Below are 24,857 nucleotides of genomic sequence, written 5' to 3' on the forward strand. Positions count from 1 at the left end.
GCTCGGTGGGCCCCTGCACTTTGGGCGGCGGCCCTGCTGTTGTTGGGGGCGCGTCGTCTGGCTGGCCTCTGGTTGGCTCCGCCTCCTCTATGTCCGCCGGGTCCTCGGGCAGCGTCCTGTGGCGTAGCTGGTCGATGTGCCGCCGTAGGACCTGGCCCCCCTCGGTTGATATGTCGTAGTGGCGGGACCCCGTTACTCGTAACACTCTGCCCGCCACCCATTCGGGTCCCCTAGCGTAGTTCCGGGCATAAACTGGGTCGCCTGCGAAGAACCCCCTTGCCGCGTCCCGGACCTCGGGACTTCCGCTGGGGTCAGCGGTCCTGTCGGGGTGTAGTCGGTCCAGCCGTGTTATGAGTTTGCGTCCCATGAGGAGCTCGGCCGGACTGACCCCGGTGGCCAGGTTGGGGGTGACCCGGTTATCGAAAAGGAACGCAGCTAGTCTGTGGTCCCAGTCTCCCTGAACGATGCGGCTTAAGGCTTCCTTGGTTGTGCGGACCATCCGCTCCGCCTGGCCTTTGGTGGCCGGGTGAAAGGGGGCGGAGCGAATGTGTTTAATCAGGTATCTATTGAGGAACCCTTGGAAGTCCGCCGCTGTGAATGCTGTCCCGTTATCTGAAACTATGGTATCCGGAATACCGTGTGTGCACAAGACCCTGCGCAGCGCTTTGATGGCGGCGGCCGCTGAGGTGGACCCTACGGGAATGACCTCCAGCCATTTGGAATAGGCGTCCACAATGATCATGAAGATTTGACCCTGGAATGGCCCCGCAAAATCGATGTGGAGCCTCGACCAGGGCTTCCGGGTGGACTCCCACCGTGTGGCGGGGGCGCTGGGGGGCTCAGGCCTTGACTCCTGACACGTTTGACACCTGCGCACCCACGTCTCAATCTCCCCGTCCATTCCTGGCCACCAGACGTAGCTCCTGGCTAACGCCTTCATTCGGACTATGCCGGGATGGGTCTCGTGTAGGGATTCCAGGACTTGCTTTTGCAGCGGAGGCGGGACCACCACCCTGCTTCCCCATAATAGGCACCCCTTGTGCGCGGCTAGTTCCTCCCTCCTGGTCGTGTATGCCACCGGGACCTCCCTCCCGTCCGGGAGTTGGTGCCCCAGGACTGCCCCCACTCCGTAGGGCGACGCATCGCACGCCAAGATGACGGGGAGACCCTCGTCAAAATGGTGGAGCACCGCATTAGATACTAGAATGTCCTTGACCGCCTGGAATGCGGCGGCTTGCCTTTTTCCCCACACCCACGGGGCCTTTTTGTCCAGTAACCTGTGGAGGGGCTCAGCGAGGGCTGCCTTGTGGGGGAGGAACGAATGATAAAAGTTCAGCACCCCCAAGAAGCTTTGGAGCTCCGCCTTGCAGGTGGGAGCCGGGGCCTGCAGGATGGCTCGAGTTTTTTCTTCTGTTGGGTGGATTCCCGCGGAGTCTACGGCGAAACCCAGGAACTCCACCCGTGGGACCCCCAGCAAGCATTTTTCCCGTTTGACCTTGAGCCCCGCTGTCTGGAACCGGCGGAGCACCTCTCTCAAGCGATTTCCGAACTCTTCGGGGCCGGGGGCGGCGATTAAAACGTCGTCGAAAAACGGCTGCACTCCGGGGATCCCTTTAAGGAGAGCGTCCATTATACTCTGAAAAATCCCCGGAGCGACGCTTACCCCGAACTGTAGCCTCTTCACCCGGAAGGCCCCCCTGTGTGTCACTATGGTCTGGGCTTCCGCCGTCTTGGCGTCTACTGGGAGCTGTTGGTAGGCCTGGGCCAGGTCCAGCTTCCCAAAGACCTTAGACCCCGCTAGCGCAGCCAGGACGTGGCTCACCACCGGCACTGGGTAGGGGTTGTCTTGGAGCGCTTTGTTAATTGTGCACTTGTAATCTGCACATATCCGCACGTCCCCATTGGGTTTGACCGGAGTCACTATGGGGGTCTCCCACATGGCGTAATCGACCGGCTCCAGGACCCCTTGTGCTACTAGGCGGTCCAACTCTGCCTCGATCTTGGGCTTCAAGGCGAAGGGGACCCTCCTTGCCTTGAGCCGGATCGGTCTGACCGTCGGGTCGAGCGGTAGGGAGATGGCCGGGCCCTTGTAACTACCCAGCGACCCATCGAATACGTCGGGGAACGCTCTGCACACCTCCCCGAACCCTCCCGTGGTGGTCGTGCGCGCCACCTCTATTCGGATTCCCAAGGGGCCAAACCATGCAAGACCCAAGAGGGTGGTAAGCGGCCGCCTGACCACCAGAATGTCTAGGGGGCCTCTGAAGGACCCCCGTTCCACCTGCACCCGTGCCCACCCCGCTATTTGGACCGGGTTTTGCTGGAAGTCCCGCAATATGAAATTTGCCGGTCGCAGCTGCAGCCCCTAGCCGGGGCGCAGCCTTCTCAGGGTCTCCTCCGCGATTATGGAGATGGAGGAGCCCGAGTCCACTTCCATGACGCAGGGGGCCCCGTCTATGAGGACCGCCATCTTTATCTTGTTGGGGGTGGTCAGGGGCAAACTCAGTACCTGAAGTGAGGTGGAGGCTGTTGAGTGGGACTCTGTGGCCTCGTGGTGCGCGGTCGGTCGCGGGCGGTTGTGCTTGGCTCGGCAAGCTCGCGCGATGTGGCCGGTCTTCCCGCAGCTCCTGCAGTCCCAGGTCCGGTACTGGCAGTCCCTCCGATCGTGGGGGTCGCCGCAGCTGGCGCATTTGGCCCTTTCGTTAGTTCGCTGGTTCGGCCGTTCGCTGGCTCGGGGGCGCTGTGGTGGTGGAGCTCGGGCAGCTGGTCCTGCGGCGCGGCGTGTCTGGAAGGCTTCCCCCTCGTCCTGGTGCTCGGGGTCCAACTCCTCGTGGTGGGCGGTCTCGGTCTTGACCCGGGGAAAGGTCCGGGCAGCCCTCTCGAACGCGACCGCCTCGCTGAAGGCGCCCTGGAGGGTGAGCTCTTCTTTGGCGAAGAGCTTCTGCTGGAGCCTTTCGTCGCGGAGGCCCCACGTGAATCGGTCGGCCAGGGTTTCCTCCAACTGGGGGAAGTTGCAGTTCCCGGCGAGTTTGCGGAGGGCCGCCAAGTAGTCCGCGGCTGATTCTCCAGCGGTCTGGTCCCTTTTGTGGAACAGGAATCTGCGGGCCACCCGTGAGGGTTGTGGCAAGAAATGGCCCGTGAGGAGCCTGATGATCTCCTCGTAGGATTTCTCCGCGAGGCGGGCGGGAGCTGAGAGACCCTTGGTGATCTCGAACGTGGCTGGCCCGCAGACGCTCAGGAGAACATCCCTCTTTGATCCGGCGTCGGTGATCTTGTTGGCCCGGAGGTAGAACTCGACCCGTTCCGAGTAGGACTCCCAGCCCTCTGGATTTGCAGGGTCGAAGGGCTCGATGTACCCGGTGTTCCCGCTCTGGTTGGCCATGGTGGCGGCGGCGGTCGTGGCCGGTCGTTCGTTGCCCAAGGTCTCCGATTGTAGCCGATGAGGCTAGGATCCCATCCTCGTCGCCAGTGTAACGTACTCGACGCGGAAACGAGAGTAGGGCAACATAGTTTATTAGGAGCACGTTGCAAGAGAGAGAACACGCGGGCCGGGCCCCGCTTATGTACATTTACCCGGTTCAGCCTCCTGTACAGGTCAGGCCAATCCTGGCCTGTTAAACTTCCCGCCGTGGATGTAGTAGGCGGGGATTCCGCGCCCCGCGCTAGAGATGCCTGGGATACCCAGCCGCCTCTGCGCGTGGGCGCGTATTTCAGCCAATACATTACAACCAAGCTAAAATCTAGCCTGCAAATGTTGTTCATGACATTAAGTTTTTATGTCCCAGGATTTTGTGTGTGTGCATTTGTGTGTGTGTTTGTGTATAAAGAAACATTCGTTCATGTAAACTGTCATCTGCTTTCCAAGGTGCTTTGGCATCAACAGATTCACTGCTGCAATGAGACTTAATAGAAATTGGTTCCATATAAATATGCTTAAGAGTGCTTTACTACACACTCTGTATATTAGCTTCACTTACCGTATTTAGCCACCACCACTTGTTGTATCATTACTGTATCAACACTGCTGTATCATTACAGAGGACATCTGTTGTTAAAAGTGTGGATTAATTCCTGAAATGAAAAGAAACCGCTCTCAAGTCCTGTGAGGTTCCAATGAGGCTTGTCACAACTGCAATATAAATGCATTTACTGCATTGATTTCCCCTGGATTTTCCTCCTTTACCCTCATTATTAAAAGGTGCTTAACTTGGAAAGGTTTTCATTAACATTTGCTAAATGATACCTGAGCAGCTGTTACTAATTCTGTTTTGGTAATCAGCAAGAGATGCAGTTTGTTTAGTAGATTTACAAAGGCTACTATTTGCACTTTATCTGTTTTTATATTCTTTGTGTCTGTCTGTCTAGTATATTTTTTTCATCCTGGCCTCCTTCCAAAGAGCTCAGAGCTGCACACATAGTCCTTCCTCATATTCATTTATTTAAATTTTCAACCTACCCCATTTTGAACCCTATGGATGGATTGTAAGGATGCCAGCCTCCAGGTGGGACCTGGGGATCCCCCAGAATTACAGCTCATCTCCAGAGATCAGTTTCCCTGGAGAAGATGGATCCTTTGGATGGTGGTCTGCATGACATGGTACCTCACTGAGATCTCTGTCCTCCCCAGGCATCATCTCCAAATCTCCAAATCCATAAATTTCCCAACCCTGCCCCTTATCTCTTCCGGTAGCCAGGAGAAATCTGCCAAATCTAGCTGTATGGGTAGTGAATACATATGCACAATGTCTGGAAATGGAAGAAAAATGGTCTGAAGAGGTTTTGGAATGAGAGGATGGAAATTTTGGGGGAAATGGAAACATTATAATAAAAAAATCATAGACTCATAGAGTTGGAAGGGACCTCTAGGGTCATCTAGTCCAACCCCCTGCACAATGCAGGAAACTCACAAACACCTCCCACTAAATTCACAGAATCTTCATCGCTGTCAGATGGCCATCTAGCCTCTGTTTAAAAACCTCTAAGGAAGGAGAGCCCACCACCTCCCAAGGAAGCCTGTTCCACTGAGGAATCGTTCTAACAGTCAGGAAGTTCTTCCTAATGTTGAGCCAGAAACTCTTTTGATTTAATTTCAACCCATTGGTTCTGGTCCTACCTTCTGGGGCCACAGAAAACAATTCCACACCATCCTCTAGGTGACAGCCCTTCAAGTACGTGAAGATGGTGATCATATCACCTCTCAGCTGCCGCCTCTCTAGGCTAAACATCCCCAGCTCCTTCAACCTTTCCTCATACGACTTGGTAACCAGACCCCTCACCATCTTTGTCGCCCTCCTCTGGACCCGTTCCAGCTTGTCTATATCCTTCTTAAAATGTGGTGCCCAAAACTGAACACAATACTCCAGGTGAGGTCTTACTAGAGCAGAGTAAAGCGATACCATCACATCACATGATCTGGACACTATACTTCTGTTGATACAGCCCAAAATTGCATTTGCCTTTTTAGCCACCATATCACACTGTTGACTCATGTTCAGCATATGATCCACTAAGACCCCTAGATCCTTTTCGCACATACTACTGCTAAGGCAAGTCTTCCCCATCCTATAACCATGCATTGGATTTTTCCTACCTAAATGCAGAACTTTACATTTATCCCTGTTAAAATTCATTTTATTGATTTTAGCACAGTTTTCCAGCTTGTCAAGGTCATCCTGTATCCTGTTTCTGTCTTCTTCCATGTTTGCAACCTCTCCCAATTTAGTATCATCTGCAAATTTAATAAGCATTCCCTCTATTCCTTCATCCAAATCATTGATAAAGATGTTGAACTAAACAGGTCCCAGGACAGATCCTTGAGGCACTTCACTTGTCACTACTCTCCAAGAGGATGAGGAACCATTCACAAGCACTCTTTGGGTGCGACCTGTCAACCAGTTACAGATCCACCTAACGGTAACAGGATTCAAACCACATTTTACCATTTTATCAACAAGGATGGTATGTGGAACCTTATCAAAAGCCTTACTGAAATCAGCATTCCCCTGATCCAGCAAGGTGGTCACTTTTCAAAAAAAGAGATCAGGTTAGTCTGACATGACTTGTTCTTGAGAAAACCATGCTGGCTCTTAGTTATCACATCCATTCTTTGTTCCAGGACCGACTGTTTGATGATTTGTTCTAAAACTTTTCCAGGTATAGACATCAAGCTGACAGGTCGGTAGTTACCCGGATCATCTTTTTTCCCCTTCTTGAAGATGGGGACAACTTTCACCCACTTCCAATCTTCCGGCACCTGTTCTCCAAGAATTCTCAAAAATAATAGCCAGAGGCTCAGAAATTGCATCTTGCAAGCTCTTTTAGAACCCTTGGATGCAATTCATCTGCCCCTGAGGATTTAGTTTCATTTAAAGAAACTAGGTGTTTATGTACTACCCCTATGCTGATCCTAGGTTGGAACTTCATACCCTCCTTATATGTTCTGTTTTTGCCATGCTGAGCACTGTTCCCCTCAGAAGAGAAGACTGAGAAAAAGTAGGAAGTGAGCAGTTCTGCCCTCTCTTCATTACCTGTTACAATTTCACTTTCTTGCCCTTGCAATGGGCCTACCATGTCCTTGCTCTTTTTCTTACTCTGAACATAAGAAAAGAGCCCTTTTTTTGTTGTTTTTAGCATCTTTGGCCAGCCTAAGCTCATACTGAGCTTTAGCTTTCCTAACTTTTTCTCTACAAGCACTGGTGATATGTTTATATTCATTCTTGGTTATAAGTCCCTCCTTCCAATTCTTAAAGGAGTCTTTTTATTTTAAGTCTTTAGAGAGCTGTTTATGGAGCCACTTCGGCTTCTTTAGGCTTTTTCCATTTTTTCTTCTCATAGGAATTCTCTGTGATTGTGCTTTCAGTATTTCGCTTTTCAGAAACTCCCATCCCTCCTGAACCCCCTTCCTCTTAAGTATTTCTGACCATGAGATTTTGCCCAGCATAGTTCTAAGTCTGTCAAAGTTTGCCTTTCTGAAGTCCAACCTATAAGTCTGGCTACGTATAGCTTTTCCCTTCCCTAAGACTGTAAATTCCAAAATCACATGGTCACTACTGCCCAGGGTGCCCACTATTTCCACTTCTTCAATCAATTCTTCCTTGTTGGTGAGAATCAATCAATTCTTCCTTGCTGGTGAGAATCAATCAATTCTTCCTTGTTGGTGAGAATCAATTGAAACATACTTATTATCAATACTTTATTATCAATAATTTATTATAAAGCTAATGCTTATTTTATTAGTTCAACATCATAAAATGTATCTCTTAATAATAGCATATTATATTGCCCAGTAATTGAAACTGCTTTTCTTAGAATATGGTTCTCTTGGTGATGGTGACTTGGGTCAGAATAGAGGGCCACTTTTGCCTCCATGGAAGGATCAAGACAGTTGGAAGGTTATCTGCATGGCTGTTGTTCAGAAAGGTGGAGTCAAGTAGATGACTTGCCCCTCCAACCATTAGATTCATTTGTCACCAATCACTTGGTCTGCCCTGTAATAGAATGGGTCATCATATTTAGGGCCAGATTGATTTAGAAAGTATGTGGGGGGGGTTGCCTACCTCATTCTGTTATCAGTGGATTGGGTAATTGACTCTGGTAACCCCATTGTTAGGTTTTATTGGCAGGCAGGAGGCATGATTTTAGTGGGGAGCTCGGTTTTGCAGCCCCCCCTTACTTGGAGGGTGGGCTGTCTTGCAGCAAATGTTGGAGAGGGGCAGGGCTTTTTTTGTTGCATGAACTCCTTTGCATATTAGGCCACACAACCCTGATGTAGCCAATCCTCCAAGAGCTTACAGGACTCTTAGTATAGGGCCTACTGTAAGCTCCCGGAGGATTGGCTACATCAGGGGTGTGTGGCCTAATATGCAAAGGAGTTCCTGCTACAAAAAAAGAAGCCCTGGAGAGGGGACTCCCAACTGTGTATGCTAGCAGTCTGTGATGCCTCCCAGTCAGACTCCTTGGATGGCTGTGCAGCTTGAAAGGGGGCTTGGCTTGGGGAAAGATCACGTTTGCTGCCTGGCTACACTACTGGTGTATTCCTAAATCCATTGATTTCAGCTGGCTTTTAATGACTGCACAACGGATTCTGAGCTTTTTCTAGACCTGTTTATTTATTCTGTATGTCATTGTAACTAGGCAAGAATCATGTGACTTTTGTGCCTTATAAAATGCAAACATATGCTTATTGCTTTGTCGATGTCAAATAGGAGAAGGTACAATAGTCATCATAGTATTAGCAACATAATGGCATGCAGTGAGAAAAGTGTATTCACTGAGATATTCATAATTCTATGTCTGTTCTTTAAGAGAGATTAAGTGTGTGAAATGGCCATCACATTCCACACACATTGCTTTTGTATTATAGCTCTCATGCCCTTTCAGTACTGTTCTGTGTAGAGACTGTTTACACAGTCTGCAGTGACTTATCAATTATTGAGAAAAGAATGAAGAGTTGAACTAATAGGAGCAAAGAGTCAAAGGAACATACGTTGCAGTGGAAACAGAATTGTTTATTCTGAATAGCAATACCCCTACGTGTTTCATGCCAAGCTTCCTTAGAGGGTTCTATACATATATTAAAAAATGAAAAGAAAAGGTTGAACATATGAAGCTGCCTTATACTGAATCAGACCCTCAGCCCATCAAAGTCAGTATTGTCTACTCAGACTGGCAGCGGCTCTCCAGGGCCTCAAGCTGAGGTTTTTCACACCTATTTGCCTGGACCCTTTTTAGTTGGAGATGCCGGGGATTGAACCTGGGACCTTCTGCTTACCAAGCAGATGCTCCACCGCTGAGCCGCCATTCCTCCCAAACAAACATCTTATCAGTTTCTCTTCATTACTTGTTAAGACTATATTAAAAAAAAAAATTAAAAATGTTTTAAAAATAGTACTTCTGAGCAGAACAGAGTATATACGGAGTACTATTAATTATAAAGAGAAACCAGAACACAATTCAGGACCTAGAATGAGCATCACTGAGCATTATCACTATGCAGTGATGTCACTTTCAGGTGATGCCAGAAATGGTGTCATCACTTTGCCAATGAGGCCCCTTACCATAGTGTAAATTCCCTGCCAGTTGTCAGCCTTGGGCTTGCAGCCCTAACATTCAGACATGACTCAGCCAAAAAGGAGAGCAAAGTCATGAAGTAAAATAAGCCAATATGGAAATATCTATCTTGTTCTTTCACAGCTCCAGTCACCAGATTTCACTATCCTCTGATTTTGCTACTTAAGTATTAGTATATAGATCATAACCCTCCATAGGATTGCATGGTATAGCATGTGAAAATCTATGAAGCTTCTTACTAAGTTGAATCCTATTTATTTTAAAGAGACATGAAACCCAGAATTGTCATAATCAAAATAGAAATTTGTACACAGCCTTAACTCTAATGAAATCTCCCTGTTAGATGACATTGGAGACCATTTAAATGTCATATGTAAAAGTAAGAGGAAATTTGTTATTTGAACACTAATGACATGATTACAAATACCTAGGAAAGAGTGAAAAAGATATAGTAGAGTTTCCTGCACATAGGCTAAACTTCCACTAGTTTGTAGATGGCAGCTAGTACCACAACTTACTTTAACAAAATCCCATTGTTGTTTCATCTTATTGTGTAATTAATCATTTGGCTCAGTGCCTTGCTTATCGGGTAACTGTTAAGAAAAGCATTTCAGAATAGTGGATGCCATTTCTTCCCAGAGCTGATTTTAAGAGTTACATTTTGCATTAATTCATCATGATACAAGAACACCTCACAAGTCACCTGAATTTCCAAATATATAATACAGCGTAGGGTAATGCAAATGTAGGAAAAATCATGCACACTTTACAGATCCAGAAGAATTTTCCATATCTTTCTCATACATACAGGGCCGGCTCTTCCAATAGGCAAACTAGGCGCTTGCCTAGAGCACCGGCCCTGGAGGGGTGCCAAATTGACCGCCCCGACTTTTGATTTAAAAAAATCCTTTCCCTTCCCACCCTGATCACTGCGGCTTCTCCCTGCCTCCTTTCCTGCCCTCCCCACCCGGATCGCCATTGCTTCTCCATGCTTCCTTTCCTGCCCTCCCCGCCCTGACCACTGCTGCTTCTCCTCGCCTCCTTTCCTGCCCTCCCAGTCCCAATTGCTGCTGCTTCTCCTCACCTCCTTTCTTGCCCTCCCAGTCCCAATCGTTGCTGCTTCTCCTCGCCTCCTTTCCTGCCCTCCCAGTCCCGATCACGGCTGCTTCTCCTCGCCTCCTTTTCAGCCCTCCCAATCCCGACCGCCACTGCTGCTCCTCACATCCTTTCCAGTCCTCCCAGTCCCGATCACTGCTGCTTCTCTTAGCCTCCTTTCCTGCCCTCCCAGTCCCAACCACCACTGCTTCTCCTCACCTCTTTTTCCCACCCTCCCAGTCCTGATCACCGTTGCTTCTCCTCACCTCCTTTCCAACCCTCCCAATCCCAACCGCCGCTGCTTCTCCTCACATCCTTTCCTGCCCTCCCAGTCCGGATTGCCACTGCTTCTCCTTGCCTCCTTTCCTGCCCTCCCAGTCCCGATCATGGCTGCTTCTCCTCGCCTCCTTTCCAGCCCTCCCAATCCCGACCACTGCTGCTTCTTCTCACATCCTTTCCAGCCCTCCCAGTCCCGATCACCACTGCTTCTCGCCTCCTTTCCCATCGTCCCTGCCCCGATCACTACTGTTTCTTCTCACCTCCTTTCCAGCACTCCCAATCCTGATCCCTGCTGCTTCTCCTCACCTCCTTTCCTGCCCTCCCAGTCCTGACTGCCACTGCTTCTCCTCACCTCCTTTCCAACTCTCCCAGTCCCTATCACCGCTGCTTCTCAGCATCTTCTTTCTTGGCCTTCCTGCCCTGATCGCTGCTGTTTCTCCTCGTCTCCCTTCCTGCCCTCCCAGCCCCGCAGGTCTACTTGTGAGTATGCAGCAGTCACAGGTCTACTCATGAGTAGGTGGCAGCTGCAGGTCTACTCACAAGTAAGCTGCAAGCCCGGGACTCAGGTGCGGAGCTGTGCTGCCTTGGGCACCAGAAGGGCTTGGGCCAGCCCTGCACACATAGCAAATGAATGCACATTAATTCTTCCCATGAGAGCTTGAGTTATTTATGTGACTTGTGGGAATATTTCTGTGATATTAATACATGATGCTACTGTTGACTGGTGGAAACTCTTTATTTCAACACCTTTACGGGGCTATAGATAACCAAGCCTTTTGACTCTGAGTTTACTGGAAATAGTGGCACAGTTGTGGCTTTGTTTTCTCTTCATTAGTGTATTATATGTGTGGTATAACTATATCTATTCATTGGGTTTCAAGACTTTTAAGTCAATTGTATCTTCCATTAAAAATAAGTTTCATACCACAAGTAAAAAATGTGACAAACACTCCTAAAATTTAACTGTCATACTTGATAGAAGTCAGAACCAAATATGCATTTCATATTTCAAACATATCACTGGAAATGATGGAGCTAGGTAGATTGATACCAGCAGACCTACATGTCACTTTACCATCTGTGATTAATTGCTAAATACAACTTCAGTGACTTGGATCAGTGACCTGCAAAAGCTGCTGTATACCTAATGATGTTCTTTTAGTAATGATTGCCAAGACTTTCCCTCCTCTTGAACACTGCCTTGGCTTTTATTGAGTAATTGCACTACATCATTCTCAGCACAACAGTATAATGTTAAAGGGTTGGAACACTTTCCCTATGAAGAAAGGTTGAAACACTTGGGGCTCTTTAGCTTGGAGAAACGTCACCTGCGGGGTGACATGATAGAGGTTTACAAGATAATGCATGGGATGGAGAAAGTAGAGAAAGAAGTACTCTATTTCTCACAATACAAGAACTCATGGGCATTCAATGAAATTGCTGAGCAGTCAGGTTAAAACGGATAAAAGGAAGTACTTCTTCACCCAAAGGGTGATTAACATGTGGAATTCACTGCCACAGGAGGTGGTGGCGGCTACAAGCATAGCCAGCTTCAAGAGGGGATTGGATAAAAATATGGAGCAGAGGTCCATCAGTGGCTATTAGCCACAGTGTGTATGTGTGTGTGTGTGTGTGTGTGTATATATATAATTTTTTTTTTTTGCCACTGTGTGACACAGAGTGTTGGATTGGATGGGCCATTGGCCTGATCCAACATGGCTTCTCTTATGTTCTTAATGTGAAGATTCTGCTCTCTATGAAATTGTTCATTTTATAACAGCTTTTTATATCTGATATTTAATTGGCTAATATATGGACAGTATGATCTATTGAAAGCATCATTTCAACTTTTTTATTTTCCCCTACAGCTTAATTACAAAGAGAGGGAAAAAATGCCCCCTGCAGCAACAGCACCGCAGTATGCTCCCCCTGATGGAGGATGGGGCTGGATCGTGGTCTTCGGGGCATTCATCTCCATTGGATTTTCCTATGCATTTCCAAAAGCCATCACAGTATTCTTCAAAGAAATACAGGATATCTTCCACACATCATATAGCCAGATAGCTTGGATATCATCAATCATGTTGGCTGTCATGTATGCAGGAGGTACCAGAGGAACTATCCATTTTCCCCTGTAATTAAGAGGAGCTTCTCTTGCAAAACTCACATTGTTCCCTCTCTATTCCCTCTCCTTCTGAACTCCACCCCAGTCCACAATATCCAATTTCTGCTTTTAGAACAACTGTACAATGTATTTCTCCTCATAGCACATTAGATTAAGAATTCATTAATTATAAAATGTTACTGGGTTAAGTAAGAGTCTAAACACCTTCTAAAATCAGTACTGAGGTAAAAGAAGCTAGCCTAGTTCAATAGAGAACAAACAGAGATGTAACACCATTTATCAAGTCTTCTGGATTAATTAACATGATCAAGTGATGCTACTTAAAGATGTATTGATTCTCTCAGGTCCCATTTAATTCAGAAGGAACTGACCTTAACTTTCAGAAACTGTAGCACCAGCATAGTATATTAAATCCTACCTATTTTGCTTTATTTTAATGTAAAATGGTGCAGAGTATGATTTATAATATATACGTTTATTTCATGCTTAATTCTAGAGAGGAGGCTCTATTAATAAAATGAAAGAGATAATATATTGCAGCCTATCAAACCACTCAAGTATTTGACATGTATTTGTCAAAGTGAGCATCAGACAGGGTTGCTGTCTGTTAAACTGGTCCTGCTAGCTGCCCTTTTAATATCAGTTTGATCTGCAAAAACTGTCAGGTGATGTTTTACTTAGGTTCATATGAACAGCAACCCGACACTAGGAAATTATGAATAAAAGGTCCACACAGTAGTCTCAGCTCAAGGTCATTCCAGAGAAAGACCCAGGATTTATTATCTCTGTTCCAATTTCATAACATCTTCAACAGTGGAATGAGCTTCAATGAATAATTCTGGACCTCAATGTTCATGGAAATTACTCCTGATTATTTCGTATTTGTGAAAATTCCAATAATTATTTTATGGTGATTTCCACACAATTTCAGTCTTTTCTCATTTTTAGTGTTACACGGAACACTAAAAATGTAACTGGAACACTGGGGCATGTGTTACATAGAATGAAGGATTGTAATTTTAACCAGTGTATTCTAGTTAATATTTTTTCTGGAGCTGTATAATTTTTAAATGTTTTATTATATGTACTATATTTATTAAGCTAGAAGATGTTTGACCACTACTGTATTATTTGTCATATCTCATTATTCATACTAATGTCCTATATTTTATTTTCACATTTATTTTTAAAATATCTTATGTTTTACCTATTTAGGTCCATCTTGATTTTTACAATTTTTATGTGGTTGTTGCTGGCCTGCATTGTGCTGTGTGTTTGGTCATGGACCGTAATAAAGCAAACTGAAACTGAATGAAGGATTGATTCCTATGAAATGAGAAAAGACTGAAATTGTGTGGAAATCACCATAAAATAATTACTGGAATTTTTACAAATACTAAGTAGAAATAATCAGGAGTAATTTCCATGAACATTGGGGTTTCAGAATTATTCACTGAAGCTCATTCCACTGTTGAAGATGTTATGAAATTGAAACGGAGATAATAAATACTGGGGTCTTCGTCTGGAGCGGACCTTGAGCAGAGACTACTGCGTGGAACTTTTATTCATAATTGCCTAGTGTCGGGTTGCTGTTCATTTTGATCTTTACTGTCACTCCAGTTATTTTTTGGGTTTATTACTTAGGCCATGATGAATATTGCATACTGTTAAGTAGCAGGATATTTTTTTTCCTGGTTAGTTGGCAATAGATGCTCCAGCTCACAAAAGCTTATGCAAACAATAGATGTGTTAGTCCCTCATGTCCACGAGGCACTAGGCCAAAATGGGAGGAAACTGTAAATTTTGCCACTTGATCTTTTAAATTAATGTATTAATAGTTTATACTGATTTTATGATTTTAATGTTTTATAAATGTTATACATTGTCTAGAGCACTACAAATGTAGGGGCTGGACAAGATGACCCTGGAGGTTCCTTCCAACTCTATGATTCTATGCAGGGGTTGTTTTGTAGAAAAATAGGTGGTGGAGCTCATCCAGGGATTGCTATGCAGCTGCACATACTTTTCAATGGACAAGGAGGTGGAACTCTCAGAAAGCTTCAGGAGCTGTGCTCCTGTGAGCTCCCACAGAATCTGAGGCCTGATTCTATGAAATGTTGTGATTATGTGATCCATAAACAAACAGTGCCATAAGACTCTTCATAGGTTTGGCTGCATTAACTACATCTATGGAATTCTTCAAAGACAGTATTCCTACCCACCCCCCCATCCAGCTATTTCTGGTTCGTTTAGGATGTTAGAATCTGGATGAGTCACCTTGTTGATTTCTGGTTTATCTTTTCCCATATCATATACTGATACTGGTACTTTCTTGGGAAAGTTAAGTGTTCCTCATCCTTACCATCACTGACAATAAGCATCTGAACTTCTCTCAGGATATGTAAATATCAAGTTATGTAGATAATTCTTCATTTATAGCCCTTCACTGCAACTCTGAAATTTATCTGTCTAAAATAAATACCAAGTATCATAAAGAGATTTCAAGTATTTGTATATAACATTGTCAAAGTAAGTTGCAGTTCAGTTCAACTATGCAAAGTTATTTTGATGCCTTGCTGTATCCACACAGCTTGAACATGGTAGCAGCAGGTAGCCATGCCCAAGGTAAACATTCTTTGAAGAACATTTACCGCAAAATTGCTTCCCATGATATACAGCAGTTAAACAATCACTGGCAGAGGATGAAATAGGCAAACAATTAAAAATAATGTTTGGGAAAGAGTTATTCCTTTGTTATGTTTTTCTTCAATCTGAGAATGATTGTTTAATTTTTAGCATTTGATGTATCTTGAAATAAATCAGTAAGATTTTTGTGTGCAAAGAACCTTGTTTACAGCAAAAGCATAACAGATATATTGAAAATGCTGCAGGCCCACTCCATATCTCTTAACGCTATCTCTAATGCTATATCTTAATTAGGGGATCTGAAAAACATTTGAGATCTGACACATTATGATTTAGTGCTTTGTCTATTAATCTTCGCAGCAGGGTCGTTGGGTAAGTTAGAGTCTAGGCAAGACTCTCTGCAATGTAGGCTTTCAGCCTCCTGATGTAATTAGCAGGCATCTGTGTTTCAGTAACAGGGTATTAACTTACCTTTCAATGTCTCAGGGAAAAATGAAACTAATAAAAGACATCCAGTAAGAAGCTAAAAGGAATGTTAATTATGTTTATCACTTACTTCATACTTAGAATAAATGCCATTAAATTATAGCAGGCCATCTGGTCATCCATATGCTCTCTTGGATTTGTAGTTAATTCAGCAAATAGGTCAAGCATGGTGTTCACCCCTTCAAGAAAGCATAGACATGACACTCTAAACTGTATAAATCAAATTTGGTATTAAACTTCCTTTCCTTTTAGTGAGTGGAGCATTTTGACAGATGGTAGTTTCCAAATTGTACTGTATATATGTTTAAACAGGTTTAGAAGTTTTAGCACAGTTTTAGCAGTTCACATTTTGGAGGGTTTGATGATTGTTGAATTGGCATCATAGTTGAGTCAAGGCTTATGGATGCAGAATAATCAGAGCTGAACATTCACCATATTGTTTAGTCTTGAAGAACCCTCCACTCTAGCTGGAATACCTGTTAAGTCTCCATGACAACTTGTTTGAAGCCCAAGCTGAGCAGAGGCTGCCAACTGTGTTAAATTAAGGGCAATGGCTTTGTGAATGGGATAATTTTCACTGAGGATAGAGATAGAAACCAGATTGTTTACCAGAAGCTTGTCCAGAAACTGAGGGACTTAAAATAAAAAAATAAAAAATATTCTCAGGCATTGCCACCTATTACAGTGCCTGGTTGTTGGAAGTGTATTTAGTTGATGTGTTTTGTAGTGAGACTTTACCTGGCCAGTCTTATGATATACATATCCCTTGCAAACTGCGTAGTTCTGGGAGGGTTCAGGGCTTATATAGCCCTGACGCCGCGGCCAGAAGAAGCCCCGGATGAGCCGAGGCTGTCAATCAACCACTTCCTCCATCCGTGCGGGCAATAACGGCCCCCGGCATGAACGCCGACGTTGTCGGCTTGGCTGGGAAGGGGCCGGAACTAGTAGGAAGAGTAACAACAGTCTTTGCTACATCACAAACAAGCCTGTTTTTAGGTCTGTAATTTTTAAACTGCAACAGACTCCTGAAGTTTTGTTCATATAATGATTCAAAAGTAGCTCATAAATAAGTCCTTACAATTTGTTCTACAATTTGTTAATTAGAAAAAAAAAATAGTGTGTATGGCGAGTTCAAAGTATTTGTGCTTTTAACTTAGGCTAAGATCGTGGCATCCAGCCCCATCACACCTTGGCAGATAGAAGGGGAAGACATGGAAGTAGTGACAGACTTCTCATTTCTGGGATCCAAGATCACTGCAGATGGTGACTGTAGTCATGAAATTAAAAGACGTTTGCTCCTTGGAAGGACAGCTATGGTGAACCTAGGCAGTATAATAAAAAGTAGACATCAGCCTGCCAACAAAAGTCTGTATAGTCAAAGCTATGGTGTTCCCGGTAGTAATGTATGGCTGTAAGAGTTGGACCATAAGGAAGGCCAAGTGCAGAAGAATAGATGCTTTCGAGCTGTGGTACTGGAGAAGAATCTTGAGAGTCCCTTGGACTGCAAGAAGATCAAATCAATGAGTCCTAAGGGAAATCAACCCTGACTGGAAGGTCAGATGCTGAAGTTGAAGCTCAAATACTTTGGCCACCAAATGAGAAGGGAGCACTCACTGGAGAAGTCCCTGATGCTGGGAAAGACAGAAGGCAAAAGAAGAAGGGGACAGCAAAAGATGAGATGGCTGGACAGCATTACTGATGTAACTATCTAACACAAATTTGAGCAGACTTTGGAGGATGGTGGAAGACAGGAGGGCCTGGCGTGACTTTGTCTATGGGGTTGTAAAGAGTTGGACTCGACTGTGTGACTGAACAACAACAACTCAATGCTTTTGGAAAAGAATGTAGAAGTTTAGTTAACTAAAGAAAGACTAAGAAAAAATGATATGTTCCTAAAATATGAATAAACAAGAAAGAGTAAACAAAAATTATTCTCTGTTTCTCAAAACACCAGAATTTAGATTCATCCATTTAAATCAGATATGCTAAGATTTAGAGAAACAACACTTAGTGACTGATGAAGTTAATTGGCAGGGTGCTGTGATGATCAGCAGCATAGGTAATTTTTTTTAAAATGGATCAAATAAAGTTATACCAGGCTACCAATCCAGACTGCTAAGAATACATGCTTCTCTCGTGAATAATGCTGGAAATAAACCATTAAGAAAAGTATCTCTGTGATGCCTGATTTGTTCATTTCCAGAAGCAACTGGCAAATGTTGGAGGCAAATGGTGCAACTCATTGCTCTTGTCCTACAAAACAATAGTGATCTTCTCCAGAACTTTACATGATATATTCTGAAGACAGTCCTGCATTGCTTAATAGGATTTACTCCCAAGAAACTGTCATAGGACCACTGCCTTAGTGATATTATTGTGAAAATGAAATGGCACACATTGCAAAAATAAATGACAGTTGCAAAATTCATGTAATGTAAATAACAGATGGCTGCGTTTTTAACTTTTGTGCAAGAATAAGTAGACATTAGCAATTATCTTTCTCAGACAGCAGTAGTCATTCCCAGTTTTTCAGACTTTGGTTCTGAGAAAATGAAATGAGCAACAACTAGGAAATCACTTGGCATTGACCTTTGTGTCTTTGTTGTAAGGGACAAAACTCTTCATTCCCTCTCTGAATATGCAGAGCACTGAATTTTAAGAACCTAATTTAATGTGTCATTAAAAACATAATTTCCAAATGCTTCATGGGCTTGTAGGAATACTTCTCATTCAGATTTTTACATGTGTTTTAAACTATTTTTTTTTTACGTGTTGAACTAATTTAAAATTTGAAGGTAGGTTAAAGGGGGACATAATGAGGTAACAGGAGCAAGAACAATGAATTCTGCTAGTAAGTATAGACAAGAACAACACAAGTAGTTCAATAGCATTTCAGTAATTAAAAAAAAGATTTGTGATAGAAATACTCAAAATCATCACCAAAAAAGCACTAGAAAGAATGACAATCTTGAAACTCAATCCCAAAGCAAGGTTAGTAAAACAATACCAGATTCCACCAGTCCCAAAAAGAAATTGAGGGGTCCACAACCATGGCACCCACCAACATCTTTTCTGGTGCCCACCAAGTATTTTTAGGAAGTGGGTGGGGCCAGGTAAGGCTTTTGCCCTGCAAAGCTTCTGATTGATTATTGGATATTTGATTGACTACAGTTTTTTTTTCAAATTTTTAAATTAAGTTTAGGTATAAAAAGGGAGAATAATGCGGGGTTACAGAAGCAAAAATAAAGGGAGGGTACAAGATAGAAAAACAAAAAAGAACAGAAAAGCAGCAAATATATCAGTTATATTGCTACCTCAAAACATAATACCAAATTCCTTCTACCTGTAAGACTTTAGATTTTTACCCAGTATAACCATTAAATTCTAGAGACTTATTATTTCATTATATACTTTTTAACTATTCCATTGCTTACAATATAAATCTAAACTATTCGTCTTCAGTACATACAAGTGAGAAAAGCAGAAAGGCCAATCACGAAACAGAGCTAACTGGTTAAATTTAGCAATATTAAAAATAAGAACTAACTAGTTAATTTAATAGCATTAACCATTAACATAAGCATAAAAGATAAACATAGTTTCTTTATCCTTAATACTAACTTACTTGTTTCTAGCAGAAGAGAGAAAAGAAGAACAAAAAACACAATACTTTGTCTATTTCAATATAAACAATTTTTCCAGTCAGAAATATCAGGAGCACAAAATATCTGTCTTGTCTGCCTTGTTACAAATTAACCCAAGTTAATTCTTTCTCTACCTTGGATGTTTAAAATTCTTTAAAAACTTTTGGAGACTATAACTCCTATTTTCATATTACTCTAAGAAGCACAAATTTAATATGCAGTAACTGCCTTATTTCCCACACTTGTTTATTTTTACCTAGAGGAAAAAATCATACAATCTCCATAGCCCACTCTCTATTACATTGCACTATTTAGCTTCCATAAATGAAAATAACAAACGGAAAAGAAACAACCTGGTTTCAAAAGCCTTGCTTGCCATTTCAAAATTGCTTGCCAGTTTCCTTTGATTGATTCAATGTTAACCAATTAAATGCAGAAAAAAACCAATTTATAATCCCTTCTTCTTAAAGACTTTCCAAGTTTTGATCTTTCTGAAATCTGCCTCTTCTCCCCTTGGCACATTCATCCATTTTGCTGAGAATGATAAGACCCCACACCGTCACTTCCTCCTGTGAGAATTTTGATCAGTCTTGATTTCTGCCTCTTCTTTGTAACTATGCACGTTGCCTCCATTTTGATTACCTTTGGCACCTTTCCCAATGACTCTTTATCCATTTTTCTCAACTTAGCAGACATCACTGGGGTCTCTTTACCACTCTGCTCATCTAAACTTTAAGTTTCACTGTATTTCAGAATAAAGGTTTCCGTCTGCTTTTGTATCAACTCAGTTAAGAGACCAATTTCCTGCTTTAAGGAGATTATGGTAGTCATAACATCTTTTTTTAAATCAAATGCCTTAATTTGCAATGCCATTTTCTACACAGAATAACTCAGTCTGATAATCAAAGTTAAAAAGTAGCTCACAGTCCCAGTTAGTCTGTCTTTCTAAATCTCCTCCAGCCGTGTGCTTTTCTCCTGCATTTCAATTGTAGTCATTTCAGTCCCGATTAGGCAACACATATCCCATTTTTATTCAGACTATATTGTAACCAAGTAGTGATCTCATTATGACTTGTTTAATTGTAAACCGAATCAGTTCGAATATCTGTGCTCAGTCCCACTTAAGTTACTGAAAATTCTCAAGTTTGTTCTTTGTCTTTTTGAAGCCTCCCTTGCGGAGAAGGGGGTGAAATTATCTTCCTCTTTCTTTTTGAACAGTCCCAATTGTTATTATGTTAAAAAATCCATTAGCCAGTAGTACTGGAAAGCAGACTTACTTGCATGGTAGAATTTCAGTGATTAAGGTAGAAGAATGATGCATCAAAAGCTTGTTAAGAGAGGAAAGCAGTTTTTCCGGGTTTCAGCGCCTTGAGCTCAGTGGTGGTCCGCGGAGCTCTGCTCCAATGCCTCCCCCCCGAATCAGGGGGTAGGAGGGGTACCACAGCTGCGGTATCTTGAGGGGGACCCTGGAGGGGTCTCCTGACAGCAAGGAGCTCTACAGGAGCCAGGGAAACAACAGCGGTTGTTCCCTATTCTTCCTGTCTGCTCCAGTGCTCCATCACAGCGGTTGCCATCATGGCAGCAAGAGGTGAATGCCCGACTGCTTTCCTCTCCCACGGTTTTTTTTTTTAAATGTTGTTTTGGCAGCCACTGCCACCACAGACAAAAATCTGAGCTCTGTTTAGGGTTGCCAGTCCCCAGGTGAGAATTACAATAGAAAGAATCACGGAGACAATGAAAACCCAAAGAGAAACCGTGACAAAATAATGAACACAATTGTTAATTCATTTACAGTTATTTAAGTATGAAACTTCAAAGCACTGATTATTATAATCTAATTCAACAATTAATATATCAAGGTAAGTACATGTAAATCATTTCCAAAACGCATCTAAGCACACACTTCATTAGAACAAATTGCTTAAAGTGCTTAGTGCTACAAAGTGCTTGTAAGTCAAAGTGCCTCTGCAGATTTTTCTTTCCAAAAGGAATAAATCCAAAGATTTCCCGACATCCCTTTGACGGAGCTTGGAGCCGGCAGGATGCTTGTCGCACCGTTTCCACTGTCTTTATCAAAGAGGGATATCCAAATTGATGTATTTCACAATTCTCATGTGGTATATGCAATTTTGTGCAGATGTAATTGGATTTACATGGGTAATACTACTCGCCCTATTAGAACATGGGTGGCGGAACACCGTTCTTCTTCAATTTGGATATCCCGCTTTAATAAAGGGAATGGAAACGGAGCAACAAGCATCCTGCCAGCTCCAGGCTCCATCAGAGGGATGTCGGGGAATCTTTGGATTTATACCTTTTGGGAAAAAAAATCTGCACAGGCTTGACTTACAAGCACTTTGTAGCACTAAGCATTTTAAGCAATTTGTTCTAATGAAGTGTGTGCTTAGATGTGTTTTGGAAATGATTTGCATGTACTTACTTTGATAACCTGACTGCTCAACAATTTCATTGAATACCCACGAGTTCTTGTATTGTGAGAAAGGGAGAAAAGTACTCCTTTCTTCACTTTCTCCATCGCATGCATAATCTTGTAAACCTCTATCATGTCATCCCGCAGTCGACGATTCTCCAAGCTAAAGAGCCCCAAGCGTTTTAACCTTTCTTCATAGGGAAAGTGTTCCAAACCTTTAATCATTCTAGTTGCCCTTTTCTGCACTTTTTCCAATTCTATAATATCCTTTTTGAGGTGCGGTGACCACACTTCACCATACAGGGGCATTATGATACTGGCTGATTTGTTTTCAGTTCCCTTCTTAATAACTCCCAGCATGGTGTTGGCCTTTTTTATTGCAATCGCACACTGTCTTGACATTTTCAGTGAGTTATCTACCATGACCCTCTTGGTCAGTCTCTGCCAGTTCACACTCCATCAACTTGTATTTGTAGCTGGGATTCTTGGCCCCAATGTGCATTACTTTGCACTTGGCCACATTGAACTTCATCTGCCACGTTGACGCCCACTCACCCAGCCTCAACAGATCCCTTTGGAGTGCCTCACAATCCTCTCTGGTTCTCACCACCCTGAACAATTTAGCGTCATCTGCAAATTTGGCCACTTCACTGCTTACTCCCAACTCCAAATCATTTATGAACAAGTTAAAGAGCATGGGACCCAGTATTGAGCCCTGTGGCACCCCACTGCTTACCATCCTCCACAGCGAAGACTGCCCATTTATACTCGCTCTCTGCTTCCTATTAATTAGCCAGTTTTTGATCCACAAGAGGACCTGTCCTTTTACTCCATGACTCCCGAGCTTACTAAGGAGACTTTAATGAGGAAAAGTCAAGGTGAACAACATCTATTGGGTCTCCTTTGTCCACATGTTTGTTCACCCCCTCAAAGAAATGTAACAGGTTAGTGAACCAAGATCTTCCCTTACAGAACCCATGCTGAGGATTCCTCAATAACTCGTGTTCATCAATATGCCTACTCTGTCCTTGATAATGGTTTCTACCAACTTTTGGTATTGAAGTCAGACTGACTGGCCTGTAGTTTCCCGGATCTCCTCTGGAATCCTTTTTAAAGATGGGGGTGACATTTGCTACCTTCCAGTCCTCAGGAACGGAGGCAGATTTCAATGAAAAATTACATATTTTTGTCAGGAGATCCACAAGTTCAACTTTGGATGTATGCCATCCAGACCTGGTGACTTATTAGATTTTAATTCGTCAATCAGTTGTAGGACCTCCTCTCTTGTCACCTCAATCTGACTTAGGTCTTTCAACACCCCTTCCAAAATAAGTGGTTCTGGAGCATGCAAACACTTCTCATCTTCCACAGTGAAGACAGAGGCAAAAAATGCATTCAGCTTTTCAGCCATTTCCCTCTCCTTCAGTAATCGTTTTACCCCTTGGTCATCCAAGGGCCCCATTGCCTCCCTGGCTGATTTGCTGCTTCTAATATACTTTAAGAAATGTTTATTGTTGGTCTTTATGTATTTTGCAATATGCTCCTCATAGTCTCTTTTTGCCTGCCCGATCACAGTCTTGCATTTGATTTGCCACAGCCTGTGTTCCCTTTTATTAATCTCACTTGGACTAGCTTTCCACTGCTTAAAGGAGTCCTTCTTACCTTTTACAGCTTCCATTACTTTGTTTGTTAACCATGCAGGCCTTTTCTTATACCTGTTCGTGCCTTTCCTAACTTGTGGTATATATTTTATCTGAGCTGCTAGGATTGTAGTTTTAAATAGCCTCCAAGCTTCCCCAAGGGTTTTGACTGTATTTACCTTTCCTTTCAGTTTCCTCTTCACATGCCTCCTCATCTCAGAGAATTTACCCCTTTTAAAGTCAAACGTGGTTGTGCTGGTCTTTTGGGGCAACTCTCTATTTATACAAATGGTGAAATCAATAATGTTATGGTCACTGCTCCCAAGCAGTGTGATCACTTTTACATCTCTCACCAAGTCTTGAGCATTATTTAGGACCAAATCCAGGATCGCCTCACCCCTGGTAGGTTCTGAGACCATCTGCTCCATAGCACAGTCATTGAGAGCATCTAGAAACTCAATCTCTTTCTCTCGACCTGAACACATATTGTCCCAATCAATCTGTGGGTAGTTAAAATCACCTATTACAACACAGATTTTACGTTTAGCCACCATCTTTAATCCTTCCTTCATATTATAATCATCCTCTATCTTTTGATTTGGTGGGCAATAACAAACTAGTTAAATTTAACAAACTAGTTAAATTTCATTTGGGGCCCTCTATTTCAACCCAAAGCATTTCTAGAAGGGAATCTAATTCTCTGGCCTCAATCTTACTGGACTATATACCCTCTCTGACATACAGAGCCACCCCACCTCCAACCCTTCCCTCCCAATCCTTCCGATATATATCATGTCCCACTGATTCTCCTCATTCTACCATATAGCAGAGAAAGTTTGTCTCTTAGCCATACATTCTTTACTTAGTCAGTCAGTCAATCAATTTATTGCATTAGCACATACTGCCATAGCATCAAACAACCAAATTCAACAATAAAACAGAGGTACAAGGGGAAAAAAACAGAATACCTCATGCCTTAATACAATAAGATACATTAAAACCCAATTTTAAAAACCAGATATAAAATTTAAAACATCAGAGAAAAAGGGAAAAAAACTACCCAAAATGAGCAATTAACGAGGTACAGTCTTCATTTTCTTTTCCATAATAAGGGGAGGGATGGTGGCTCAGTGGTAGAGCATCTGCTTGGGAAGCAGAAGGTCCCAGGTTCAATCCCTGGCATCTCCACAAAAAAAAAGGGTCCAGGCAAATAAGTGTGAAAAACCTCAGCTTGAGACCCTGGGGAGCCGCTGCCAGTCTGCGAAGACAATACTGATTTTGATGGATCAAAGGTCTGATTCAGTATAAGGCAGCTTCATATGTTCATACCAGTCATAAATCTTGTAACTTGGAGGGTAATGTCTCTATCTCTGTCAGACAGCAAGAAGACTAGCTTCTCCTGATTTGACATACCAAAAAGAGAAGACAAAATACGATCCAGA

At 43.3% G+C, this 24,857-nt stretch overlaps 1 protein-coding gene across 2 annotated transcripts in view; it reads left to right on the forward strand.

Annotated features, from left to right (window-relative positions):
• Window positions 1-24,857, forward strand: part of SLC16A7 (solute carrier family 16 member 7) — a 219,678-nt gene that overhangs the window by 107,002 nt on the left and 87,819 nt on the right. For both annotated transcript variants that reach the window (XM_060244967.1, XM_060244968.1), the window contains exon 2: window positions 12,312-12,549. In XM_060244967.1, coding sequence (XP_060100950.1) covers window positions 12,336-12,549 — 214 coding nt within the window. In that variant the 5' untranslated portion in view covers window positions 12,312-12,335. The remainder of the gene's footprint in view (window positions 1-12,311; window positions 12,550-24,857) is intronic.

This window comes from Heteronotia binoei, chromosome 8 (genome assembly GCF_032191835.1).
Source record: "Heteronotia binoei isolate CCM8104 ecotype False Entrance Well chromosome 8, APGP_CSIRO_Hbin_v1, whole genome shotgun sequence".
Lineage (NCBI taxonomy): Eukaryota > Metazoa > Chordata > Lepidosauria > Squamata > Gekkonidae > Heteronotia > Heteronotia binoei.